The sequence below is a fragment of the Pituophis catenifer genome, unplaced genomic scaffold, assembly GCF_029215685.1.
Source record: "Pituophis catenifer annectens isolate HBS135680 unplaced genomic scaffold, rPitCat1.0.hap2 SCAF_16, whole genome shotgun sequence".
Classification (NCBI taxonomy): Eukaryota; Metazoa; Chordata; class Lepidosauria; order Squamata; family Colubridae; genus Pituophis; species Pituophis catenifer.
This window is the reverse complement of record NW_027256896.1, coordinates 12,845,286-12,857,549: the sequence shown is the minus strand read 5'-3', so window position 1 is coordinate 12,857,549 and position 12,264 is coordinate 12,845,286. Positions and strand designations below refer to the sequence as shown.

Genomic DNA, 12,264 nt, shown 5'->3' with positions numbered 1-12,264 from the left:
CAAGAAGCCTTCGGTTGTGATGGCACTTGCCAGATATTTTTTTATTTTATTTATTTTTTTAGGCTAGGACTATGTATTAGTTTAGATACATTCTGGCCTCGGCTGTAGGCAACACAGAGCTAAGAGACTTTCCGAGCTCAAATTAGATGTCCATATATTTGAAAACCCCTCTTAGGTTCTTCTTCGACGCGGCGCTACACAATTTGTTTGGAGATTGCAAACGTGATTCACGAAACAAATCACTTCCGTTTTTACAAGGTTATTTTTTCCTCCCGGTTTTTATAATTATGAAGAAATCATACATGTCCTGGTAACATAGACTATAATTCACTGTACAATGGGGCCATGGAGAGGTCAAGAGCTGCCAATGATTGTGATTTCTTATCAAAAGGACAAGCAGTCTAAATTTATCAAAATGCAAAAGTCAATACAACCATACATTAGCTTTGCCTAACTACGTAGTTTGCTCATCCAGAAACAGGTGCAATCGCATTTCCGTATTCCAGTTCCAACAGAACTTTACGACGATTCGAATTTGAGAGCAACTCAATTCCAATGCAGCGTGTTAGGAATAGTTCCACCGACTATTGTAAGTGAGGTATAATCCAGTCAAAATAAAAACACTTTAGAATCCCGTGGATTACCTGGAGACTTAAAAGTACTTTGGCTTTATCGTAATTCGTGGGTCTACTAACTACTAACTTATTTTGTCCAGAAGTATGACAGAAATCCTTGACGATTTTCTGCTTTTCACAACAAAAAGCGGTTTGAAAGCGGTCTAAAAGAACAGGTTTTGGAGAGTGAGCCATTAAATATAAACCGATTCACTAATTGGTTCTGGAGTTATAGCTATGGTTATTTGAGTCATGTTTGTGTGTACAACATATATGCCTGCAGTGGAAAGCAAAGCAGGTTTACTCAGAAGTCAGTGCCAATAAAATAACAGAATTTATTTTCTTAGTCAAAGGACCCAAGACTGTCAACCAGAGGTGGGTTTCAGCAGGTTCTGACCAGTTCTGGACAACCGGTAATGGAAATTTTGAGTAGTTCGGAGAACCGATAGTAAAAATACTGACTGGCCCCGCCCCCATCTATTCTCTGCCTCCCAAGTCCCAGTTGATTGGGAGGAATTGGGGATTTTACAGTAACCGTCCCCTGGAGTGGGGAGGGAATGGAGTATCCTTCCCCTGCCATGCCCACCAAGCCATGCCCACCAAGCCATGCCACGCCCACCAAGCCACACCCACAGAACTGGTAGTAAAAAAATTTGAAACCCACCACTGCTGTCAACCCATTTTTAAATGTTATGCCATCTTGAAATATCTCTATATTGGAGGAGATTGAAGAAATCTATATCCTTACAGCAGAAACTGGTACTAAAGTACCTCATTCTGCTTATTTGTTCTCTCTCTCTCTCTCTTTTCAAACATCAAGGAAAATATAACCAGAAATGAATTCCAGAAAATAGATAACTGTTGGGTTTTTTTTTTGTCACAACTTCATCTAGCACAGGAAAGTGAGACTGGGATAAACAGATAAATCTCCCTGATAAAGATATTTTTTTCCCTGGGGTTTGCATACCTGCAAACAGCAAATCTAGCTATGCCTCTATAGTGAATTAATTTGCATTATGGAGAACGGTGCCATAGCCCTATCTTAAACTTACAACTTCGTCATCCCCATTGGACTTCTGAGCAATCATGTTTGACACTACATTGCAAGCATGTATATTCTGGACACAGAAGAACAGCTGGCAAAGAGACTTAGATTGATTCTCCTGCAATAATCTTTGCTACTCTCTTCTTTCACTGTCCTAGAGAGAAGCAATAGTAGGCAACAAGTAGGTTTTCATTTTAGCTACTCTCCAAAATATGATCTTCCAGATGGTGTAACTGCAGGTGGGGATGATCCTGAAACTCCCGTGAGTGTGGACCGATCTCATAAATGAAAAAAAAAAAAAAAACAGAAAAAGAAGAAGAAGAAAAAAGCAGGCAATACTAAGCAAATGAGAAGCACGTAGCTGCAGTAAAATTGATATTTACTCAGAAGGCATGCTTAGTACTACTAAACAAATTCCAAGTGTTTTTTTTTTTTGTGCAGAGAAAGGCGAGGCTAGCAGTGCAATTGGTAATCAAAGATAAGGAGCCAAATGTTCATCTTACCAAAAAAAATATATATATATCAAGTGTACAGAAATTACCCAAGCAATAATATATATGTCTGTATATATATATATATATATATGTATATATGTATATAAATATAAAGAAACTGTTCACAAATATCAGGTTCACATACAGTTGGTAAAGATCGCATATCTCAGGTTGTCCGATTAAAAGCAAACCTAGATATGTTTCATGTTAAAGTTCTGCTTCGAAATGCACAGAAAAACAACACACGCTCTTAACCTAAAAATAAATAAGATTCCGTTATAAATGTTCATGATCCCTTAATGTTTGTTTGTTTGTTTGTTTGTTTTTCTTCCTAGAATGAAGCTTCACACTGCTTACCACACTTGGCTGCCTGGTTTTATTCCAGGCTGGGTTTGCATTCTCTGTCGTGCATGCTCCGGTATGGCTTGGGTAGCACACTACGCATGAGGGCATTTGTGTAGCACGCCATCACACAATACTATTTTTTTAAAAAATTAAGCTCTATGTACATGCTCTCTGCAATGGCAGCCCAGTCAGTAAGAGGACCAAAAAAAAAAAAAAAAAAGCTTCCTACAAACTAACTGATGATTGTGGCCCCTTCTAAGCCAAAAGCACGAACTATTGCTTACAAGCTATAAGAAAGTACTTCTCAAACTGTGTGAATCAGGCTCCATAGACAGATCCTGGTAGGTTCCAGCTGGATTACACAGTGAGAGACGCACACCCGCATTCCCGGGAGAGGCTTTGTTAAAACCAGGCTGGGGACACGTTTTTAGAAACTCCATGGTTGTTCTCTGTTTGCTCTGGGGTAGAATTCAAAAGAGAGAGGTATATATAGATAAGCACATCTTGCTGAAAAGGCAAACTGTCCCTTAAATCCAATGGTAGTTGGAGATGGAAAGTCAGATTAGCTAAGGATCCATATTGAAGCATAAAGATACAGTCAAGAGATCCGCTCTTCTTTGGATTAAAACATCATATATGATGCATCTATGGAAATTATTCTAATTTTCAGCAATATAGAACTCATATCTCATAGGTGTCTCTACTGAAGCCAGGACAGAGTATTAAATATCTTATTTCAAACTGATATACCGTATTTTTCGGAGTATAAGACGCACCAGAGTATAAAACGCACCTTAGTTTTTGGGGAGGAAAATAAGAAAAAAGCTGATTGGCAGGTGGATTGGCCTCCCTGAATACCCCCAATCAGCTGTTCCCAAAGGTGCATTTTAGCAACAGGTTCCTTGGTTGTGAGCTCTGTGCCTTGCTTTTTTTTTTGCTTTTTTTTCTGCCTCTGAAACTTCTGAAACTCTGTTTCAGAAAAAACTTTTTTTCTTGCCTCTGAAAGCCTCCGAATCAGCTTCAGAAAAAAAAAGCCTCTGAAGCTCTGTTTGGGGGCTTCTTTTCTGAAGCTTCGTTTCTGATGCTTTTTTCAGCCTCTGAAACCTCCGTTTGAGAAGCTGGGCGGGGCTACATTCGGAGTATAAGACGCACCCAGATTTTCTCCCTCTTTTTGGGGGGGAAAAGGTGCATCTTATACTCCGAAAAATACGGTATGTGGGAGAAAAATATATTTAGTGGAAGATTATTCTCCCTCAAAGGATGGGGAAATGGAATGGTAAAGGTGAAAATACTTACTTTCTCTCAAAGTCATTTCATACTGTCTGGCTGAAAACACTCCTAGCTCTAGGCTAAAATCACAAAGAAAGTTTAGTGTAGTTGTTTGAATAACAGCATATGATAGCTCTAAAATAAAAATGCAAAATGGCACAAGAATAATTGTTCCAAACAAGGATCCCAAACTGACGTTTAGGGGGAAGTTGTTGATGTTTTTGGTTTTGGCCTGGCGCTACCTTGACACCAGCAAACAGTTCCTAAAATATCAAAGCTCGCCTCGACAATGAAGCCAACCCGAATTGGCATCTTCACAGTTATGGCTTTCAGGAGAAAACAAAACGGCAAAATATGCACTGCAAATACACAGCCGGCTCAAAATATTGTCTATTGGATAATAAACACTAAAACAAAACATTGCTTGACGGGGCCGGATTAGTTCTCCTTGAATCAATGACAATTCTATGGGATTCCTAAGAGCACAAGCAAAAAAAAAAAGAACCAAGTTCCCCTGCAGAACTAAGTACTGTTCTAACGAGAAATGATCCAAATTCTGACCAGGTTCTGTTTTTCCCAAAAATCGAATTCATCTGGTTCTGTGGAATGAAAAGAGAACTTTGCCTTGAAAAAATCCGATTGAGCAATCTCGTGGAAGTGCTTCCCCCTTGGCAGCTTCGTTTGTGTATGGACTTTCAACGCCCCCCCACAGAATTCTGTCAAGGGTGATGCTCACTGCAGAATTCCGGGACTGATTGGGAGTCTACATACCTGGAAATTGCCAAGGTTGGGAAACACTACTGCGGAAGGATTTTTTTTTTTCTTTAAATTTCTTCATGATTAAAAAGACAGCTAGCTGAGCTTTACAAACAGAAGTTGAGACCTGTCGTTTACAGAGTTTGATTTTTTTTTTTAAATCTCCACCTTCGAGAGAAAGAAAGAAAAAATATATAGGCTATGGTGCAACATTGGGAAAGATTTTGAATAGCTCTGATGGTGTTTAAAAGTAGTGAATGTTGAAGGGATTTTTTTCCTTGTCAATTTTTCAAGCCAGCTCTATGCTTTGCAGGCAGAAATTCCTGGCATATAGGCAGTGGTGGGAAGCAAATAATTTAACAACCGGTTCTCTGCCCTAATGACCAGCTGGGTGGGCGTGGCTCAGTGGTCATGTGACTTTGTGGGCATGGCCAACTCAATATCACTCAGGTCGATGGGCGCTTCGCTTTAGCTGTCACAATGTAATAAGGGTTAACCAGAGAGGCAGTTTCTGTAAGCAGGGCAATAAAGATTAGGCTAGAAACTACACCAGAATGTTGTAATTCCTTTAGCCCTGTAAAGTGGGAAAAAACAAAATAAGATTTCTTCCAACAACCGGTTCTCCCGGATAGGTGCTAACCGGCTGAATCCCACCACTGCATATAGGGTATCCAAAGGACATCAAGCTATTCATGCTGTGAAATTCTGGAGTTCTGCAACTGTCTGTTGGGAAGCAATAGGGGATGTCATTTTGGATAGAACTGATTCAAATTGTTATATGGGTGATGGCACTCATTAATGCATATACGATTTAAATAAATAAGTAGGAAATTCTAAAAAGTTTTAGAACATCCTAACTACGGAGGTAGAATGAACACACTGGAATACGAAAGTCCACAGCTCTGCTTGCTTTTGTCAAATCTAGGAAAGGAGCATTGCAAGCTCTGTTGGGATAGGTGTGCAACTTCACAACTTATGCACAAAAGGGATGGGGGCTTGCATTGTAATGGCATGACATTGCTTTTGTCAGACAGAATTTTTGCCCTTTATGTTTTTTTTTTCACAGCAGTTTTAAATTGCAGGCTTCGCTTAAAAGATGATGCTGGTTTCAAAATAGGTTTGTGTGTGTGTGTGTATTCTATATAGAGAATATATATTCATTCTATTAATTTTAAACTGTGAAACTTAATTCATAATCCATAGGGTGGATGAACTGGAAAAAAAAAAAACCTAATCAGGAGCAATGCTCCATAATCCAGTTAGCAATTTTTTACTGTATGAACCGGTCATCTACAATTTAAAGTTTAATGGTGTTTTTTATTTTTTTTCTTTAAAAATGGGATTTCAATTATTTTCTAAATAATGACATACTAAAAAAAACATAATCTCCCTGACATTTTAGATCCCATTTTTTCTTATTTATATTATTTGTCTGTTACTCCTCTATTCTTTTTATGTGCCCCTTAATTTTCTTGGTTCATGTTTCTTTTTTTCAAAAGGGCTTAATAAATTTTAAAAGAGAGCAGCTCTCCTGTAATAGATATACCTTTATTATTTTTAATGCCATAGGGTACCTACTAAACCAAATTGATGGGAACACCAGACTGAAAAAGAAAACATTGATTTTAAGTGCTTTAAATATTTTAAGCTGACAACTGATGTCCCCCAAACACTGGGGCGGGGAAAGTGTGAGAAATATTTTTCCCAATATGCACCTGTTCCTGCATACCCTCTGCACAAATTAAATAAAAGTTTTACCCTGAATTTAACTGATTATTACACATGATAACGATGCCAATTTACAAAGGTTTGCCATTGCCAATAACTGTCGGGGGGGGGGGGGGGGGGCTGGCTTCCTTTATTTTTTCTTTCAGCTACTGCACACAGATAGTCCCCCTTTTCATACATGAAAGAATAGAAGATAACATTTCCCTAATGGCACACTTTCTGTCTGCAGGTTATATGATTATTTGTATCACACACACACACACAAATGTCAAAGCTAACCGAAAGCACCTTTTTAATGTATCAAAGACTTTTCTTTTTTCAAGTAATATGGTCGGTTTAAAGCTGAAATTCTAGGCATTCTTATATGAGAAAGAGCTGCTCTGAATAGAACAGCAAACTTATTTCTGAATAAAGATGCATAGGGTTTAGCAGGCTCCACAAATAAACGTGGCAAGTCAAAAAAAGGAAACACCTGCTCGTCTTTTAAAAGAATTGACTAGCGAGAGAAAAGAGCTTTTTAAGTCATGAAGAAATCTAAACAGCGTCTAGTTTCATCCTTTTATATAAAATCCCATTGGTTTTTAACTCAGTCAAAAGCTTTCTCACCATGTAACTCAAAGCTTTGTTTGAGAATGTCCACAGAGACCGAAAGGTGCTACGGCATTGTTCTTAAGCCAAACAGTTTGCTCTCAACGTGCCCACTCACCTGAATCGTTGCTCGTGACACATTCTCATAAGCTTACAGTAATCACAATCTTTTCTCGTTGGAACATTCTTAATCTTTTTTTTTTTTAAACCTTGTGCTCTGCGATTTCTTTCTTTTTCTTTTTAAATCCCTAAAATAATTATATAGAGATGAGCTTGAAAACAAAAGGAAAGTGAAACAATGGACCTTATTGTTAAGTGGAGCTTTTAAAAACGTGGTCGAGTCCGGTTCGGACTTTTTCAGTTTAATCCCACTGCAACTGCAGATCTTGTGGATCAAGGAAATCTGTTGAAAACATGCTGGGAGCTGTCGAGCTGAGCGGCGTCAATCCCGATGAAGCATTTGGCATGGTGAGGTCTAGCCACTCCATATTGTCTAAATTTGGGTCTGGGAGGTCGAGGGATAAACATGAGCTGGGGGTGAACTGCGAGTCAGAGGTCTCCATTGGGGAGTGAGAGTGATCTAGTATCCCAGAATGATTAAGGAGGTCATTCTGTAGATCTTCAATGACTGAGAAAGGTTCTTTGTCCTCGTTACTGCTTGTCAGGTGAGGCATCCCGTTTCCTGAGGGTAGAGTGCCTTCCAGAAGAGCTTCCAATTGGTTCTCCAGAGATAAGGAGAAATTGCTCGTTGGTTCTAAGGAGAGAGGAGGGGCCATTTGGACTTGTGGGGGTGGACGTGACACTACGGTGTTGACTGGCATTGTAGTGATGTTGGCGGTCACTGGCCTCATTTTGGAAATCAGAGAAGGTTCCTCCTTCATAGGCATAGAGATCTCTGCAGAAAGACAACGGCAGATTTATCTTTTTTATTTTTTTATCCAGCCTTTATTGTTTTTATTAAATATTTAATGCTCCTTCTTCCTCCTATTTTCTCCACAACAACCACCCTATGATGTGGGCTGGGCTGAAAGAGAGGGACTTGCTGAAAAGTCATTCAACCAACTTTCATACCTAAGGTAAGACTAGAACTCATTGTCTTCTGATGATTGGCCCAAAGTCACGCAGCTGGTTTTCAGGCTAAGGCAGGACTAGAACTCACAGTCTCCTAGCGATTGTCCCAAAGTCATCCAGCAAGTTTTCATGCCAAGGTTGAAACTAGAACTTATGTCTCCTGGTTTCTAGCCTGATGCCTTAACCACTAGACCAAACCAGCTCTATATTTCACTGAATCCATAAAATAAAAAAGAAAGAACTCACTTCAGTGGATTGCTTTAACAAAATACATTTTAACAAAATACATTTTTGACTCAGTGACCTTTCATTACTTTTAAGTCCCTGAGTCAATTTTTGCTCCTGAGCTTTGTTATAAATAACTTACAAGGCAACATCAGACCAACAATATCAGTACAAAAGGGATTATTATTTTGTGGCAAGCTTTTTCTAACAAGGGAAACCATCTAGGACTGTAACCCATGAACTAAAATGGTTTTTTGTTTATTATTAAACAGATAACCATTTCAGTGAATCAATTATTTCAATTTTTTTCAGCCTAGGTCCACGGACCACTATAATGACTGAATGGGCACAAGTTCTCTACTCAGAACAGCAGATTTAAAAAAATGATTGACTAGATCAGGGAAACACAGTGTAATTACCCCTCCATTTGCCGGTTAAAGAATTATCAATAATCATTTGATCTATGACAGAGATTGGGAGCAAGCCAAACTGAGATGGGTTTTGAGATTATTACTTATACCATCAATGATGAACACAGAGATAATAAACTGGATTTTCTGTGTTGAATAACAAACAACAAATCTGGTACTGTTATAATCCTAAAATACAACTCTTTGAGAGCTGGCCAAAGAAACCAGAAGCTTTGTTTGTCCTTTGGTTAGCATTACAACGGACTCAGGATGCCCATTTTGCTGTTTTCCTCACAAGGCTGAATCAAAAAACAAGTTTTATCCCCAGCTTCAGATTCTGATCTTTCAGGAAACTAACTATCCAGGTTAGTTCCCGATTCAGATGTTACATGAATCCACGACTGGCGGTTTCATACTCTTGCTTAAATCACTTCTCCTGGCCAGCATGAATTGCCATGTTTGATCTTTCTGACTCAGCCAAAACACCGCAAGATTCCAAAACGGTCCATCTACAGATGATCATAGCTAGTCGATCCAGCCACAGAAACATTTTGAAAACCTCTGGCCTTCAGCCTGCCTGTTACATTCAAAATGTAACGATGGCTTGGCTAGATCACTGGTTACCACTTCCAGTTCAAATGATTCACTTTCAGAAACTGCCAAAATGCCCCTGGAACGATATGATTTAGGAGGAGATTTGGCATGGTCCAGAGGGAACAATGTTCTGTTCCTGGATTAATTTTGCACTTCTATAAATTCTGTCCACTAACAAATAAAAGTTGTTCCACCATTAAAATAATAGCAATAGGTTCCATTTCTTATTCCTTAGAACACTCCTAAGGTGGTCCTCTAGATCAGGGGTCTCCAACCTTGGCAACTTTTAAGACCTGTGGACTTCAACTCCCAGAATTCCTCAGCCAGCTTTGGTTTCTTAAAGTTGCCAAGGCTGGAGACCCCTGATCTAGATTAAAGACGTTCAAAAATCAATTCCTCAAATACAGGTGGTCCTTGACTTATTATGAACACAATTGACCCCAAAATTTCTATTGATAAGTGAGACGTTTGTTAAATGAGTTTTGCCCCCATTTTAAGACATTTCTTGCCACAGTTGTTAAGTGAATGACTGCAGTTGTTAAGGTAGAAACCTGGTTGTTAAGTGAATCTGGCTTCCCCATGGAATTTTGCTCATTAGAAGATGCCAAGAGGTGATCCCATGACCTTGGGAAACTGCAACCGTCATAAATACGAGTTGGTTGCTATGTGTCTGAATTTTGACCACCGCGGGGATGCCACAGTGGTCGTGTGAAAAACGGTCATAAGTCACTTTTTTCAGTGCCCTTGTAACTTTGAATGGTCATTAAATGAACTGTTGTAAGTTGAGTCACGTGTTCTATTTCGGTGCATCTTACCTCCGCTTTTAATGAGGATATCAAAAAGATCATCCATCTGCTGGCTGTGGGCACTGGAAATCTGTTAACGAAGGGAAAAAAATATTGTTTATTTTACCATATCATTTCCCAAAGGACAAACATGATTGGTATTCTAGGATAGGTTGGGATCATAAAAAAACATAGTAGTGTATTCTATGTTTGTATTTAAGCTATAAATATACAGAAAATCCCACTAACTCCTGAAGAATTAACAATCTGATACGTACGTATCTATATTAATGTATTAGACAGCCAGGGAGATATTGCCGATTCAAGATTAATTGCTAAGAATTCTTTCTGTTAAAGCTGAAGTCCAAATACAGATTTAATTAGAAATAGGCCTCACTGAATTCAATTGGAGTAAACATGAAATACGTTCACAAAACACATTTCTGAGAAATATGTTTGCAAAACAGACTTTCTGAGAAAAATCGGTCTGATAGTGTACAAAAGAGGTGTGCTATATAACAGGTAGTAGAAATCAAAATAAAAGGAAACAGAGAGGAACATCTGTTCAAATGCATGTTCATCACAGCATTTGTTATACAGAAAAAGAGCAGCAAAGCATTTCCCCTGCTAGCTAGTTACACAGGTAAGCTGCTTTTCTGCAGTGGATGTCCAGGTGCATTGACCTTTGCCCCAAATTTTCATATTGTTCTGTCTTGTGGAATTACTGAAGGAAAGTTCATACCACTGGATGACCATGGATCATCATGCCATGGATGAAACATTCTCAATCTATTCTTCTTCTTGTGCCATACCCGTCATCGGACGTTGGCCATCATCTTGGCGATCCTATTTTGATCAACAGCCGCACAAAAAAGGGCTGCTGAGTTTTGTCCAAACCATGATGTTGTTCTTCTGCCTGGACCTCGTTTGCCTTCAATTTTTTCCTTTGAGGATTAAGTGAAGTATGCCATATTTTTCCAGGTGTCGCATCACATGTCCAAAATATTTTAACTTTTGCTTGTTGATGGTTTTGATGATTTCCCTTGGCTTTCCCAGGCAGTATCTCTCATCCATGCTTGTTCCCAATAATATCTATTGACTGCAAGACTCTATCTTGCTAGTAAATTCATACTGGCATCCTTAACGTTAAGTCAACCCGTATCCCAAACAGGAAAACACCCCTATCTGAAAGCTTCACTGATCTTTTAATGGAACAAAGTAATTGAGAATAGTATTTGACTCAAAGTTGACTCAGCCTTCCATCCTTCCGAGGTACATAAAATGAGGACCCGGATTGTGGGGGCAATAAATTGACTTTGTATAAAAAAGAACACCACTTGGGGGGGGGGGGGGGGACAAAAGCCCTACTAAGCAGGTATATACAAAAGTATGAAGGCTATTGCTTAACGCATTGTAAGCCGCCCTGAGTCTCTGGAGAAGGGCGGCATATAAATCAAACCAATAAACAAACAAACAAACAAACAAATAAATATTTAGACTAATTGTACCAAAAAAAGGGGCTTCTTTTTTGAGTTGGCTTTTTATTTCATACAGCCCCTTTAATTTCAGAATTGGTTATGTAGCTGCCCAGCCGGTTGTTTGTAATTTTTAGTCTAAGCAGAAAGATCAGAAGGAGGGAGCAAAGGAAAAAACAACAATTAAAAGAAAAACAAGAGGTACAAAGCTTTAAAATACTTTCGTAAAGAAAATGGAGTTAAATTCTCTTTTAACTGGCAAACTCAATTTAATAATTCCAGCTCAGCTGGTGGTTTTAGCAAAACTTGGCAGGTTCTTCACCAGCGTTAAGGAGAGAAGGAGGAGAAACTTAAAAGTAGTTGGATCAACAAAGTCAGACAAAATACAATTTCTCCTGTACTGAACCTAACATCAGCATCTGTCATGAACTGCCAGGGTAGAACCAATATCTGGCTTCCTTCCCCTCCCAACTAGCTGATCTATAAAGAAAGCTCCTCATTCTCTTTGATCCTTGACAGCCTTGTTAAAACAGCCATTGCCAAACTGGCTGGCTGAGGCTGTTAAAAAGTCATATTCCATCAACTACAGTCATGAGTTAGCAGGTATTTTATCTTGTCACAGATGCCCTGTCCTTAAACGACCTTGCTTCCCCCCACCCCCACAACACATTTTTTGGTCTCCCTTACAAAGAAAACTCTTTGGGGTTTTTTTTTCCCCCCCTGATGAAGGATTAGTTGAGCCAAACCCCAATTCCATGGTTTGGCATGGCTATCTTTCGCCTGCCCTCTGAGGGAATGTTGACATGGCGGACATTCTGGAAACCTGATTCGCTTTAAGATTTTGGGAAAATTGCAATTTCGCATC

At 39.1% G+C, this 12,264-nt stretch overlaps 1 protein-coding gene across 1 annotated transcript in view; it reads right to left on the bottom strand.

The window, feature by feature from the left end:
• Window positions 1-2,282: 2,282 nt before the first annotated feature.
• Window positions 2,283-12,264, bottom strand: part of MRTFB (myocardin related transcription factor B) — a 56,441-nt gene continuing 46,459 nt past the window's right edge. The window contains exons 14-16 of the mRNA XM_070955330.1: window positions 9,955-10,015; window positions 7,144-7,734; window positions 2,283-3,847 (exon numbers count right to left, since the gene is read on the bottom strand). Of these exons, the coding sequence (XP_070811431.1) occupies window positions 7,202-7,734; window positions 9,955-10,015 (594 nt within the window). The 3' untranslated portion in view covers window positions 2,283-3,847; window positions 7,144-7,201. The remainder of the gene's footprint in view (window positions 3,848-7,143; window positions 7,735-9,954; window positions 10,016-12,264) is intronic.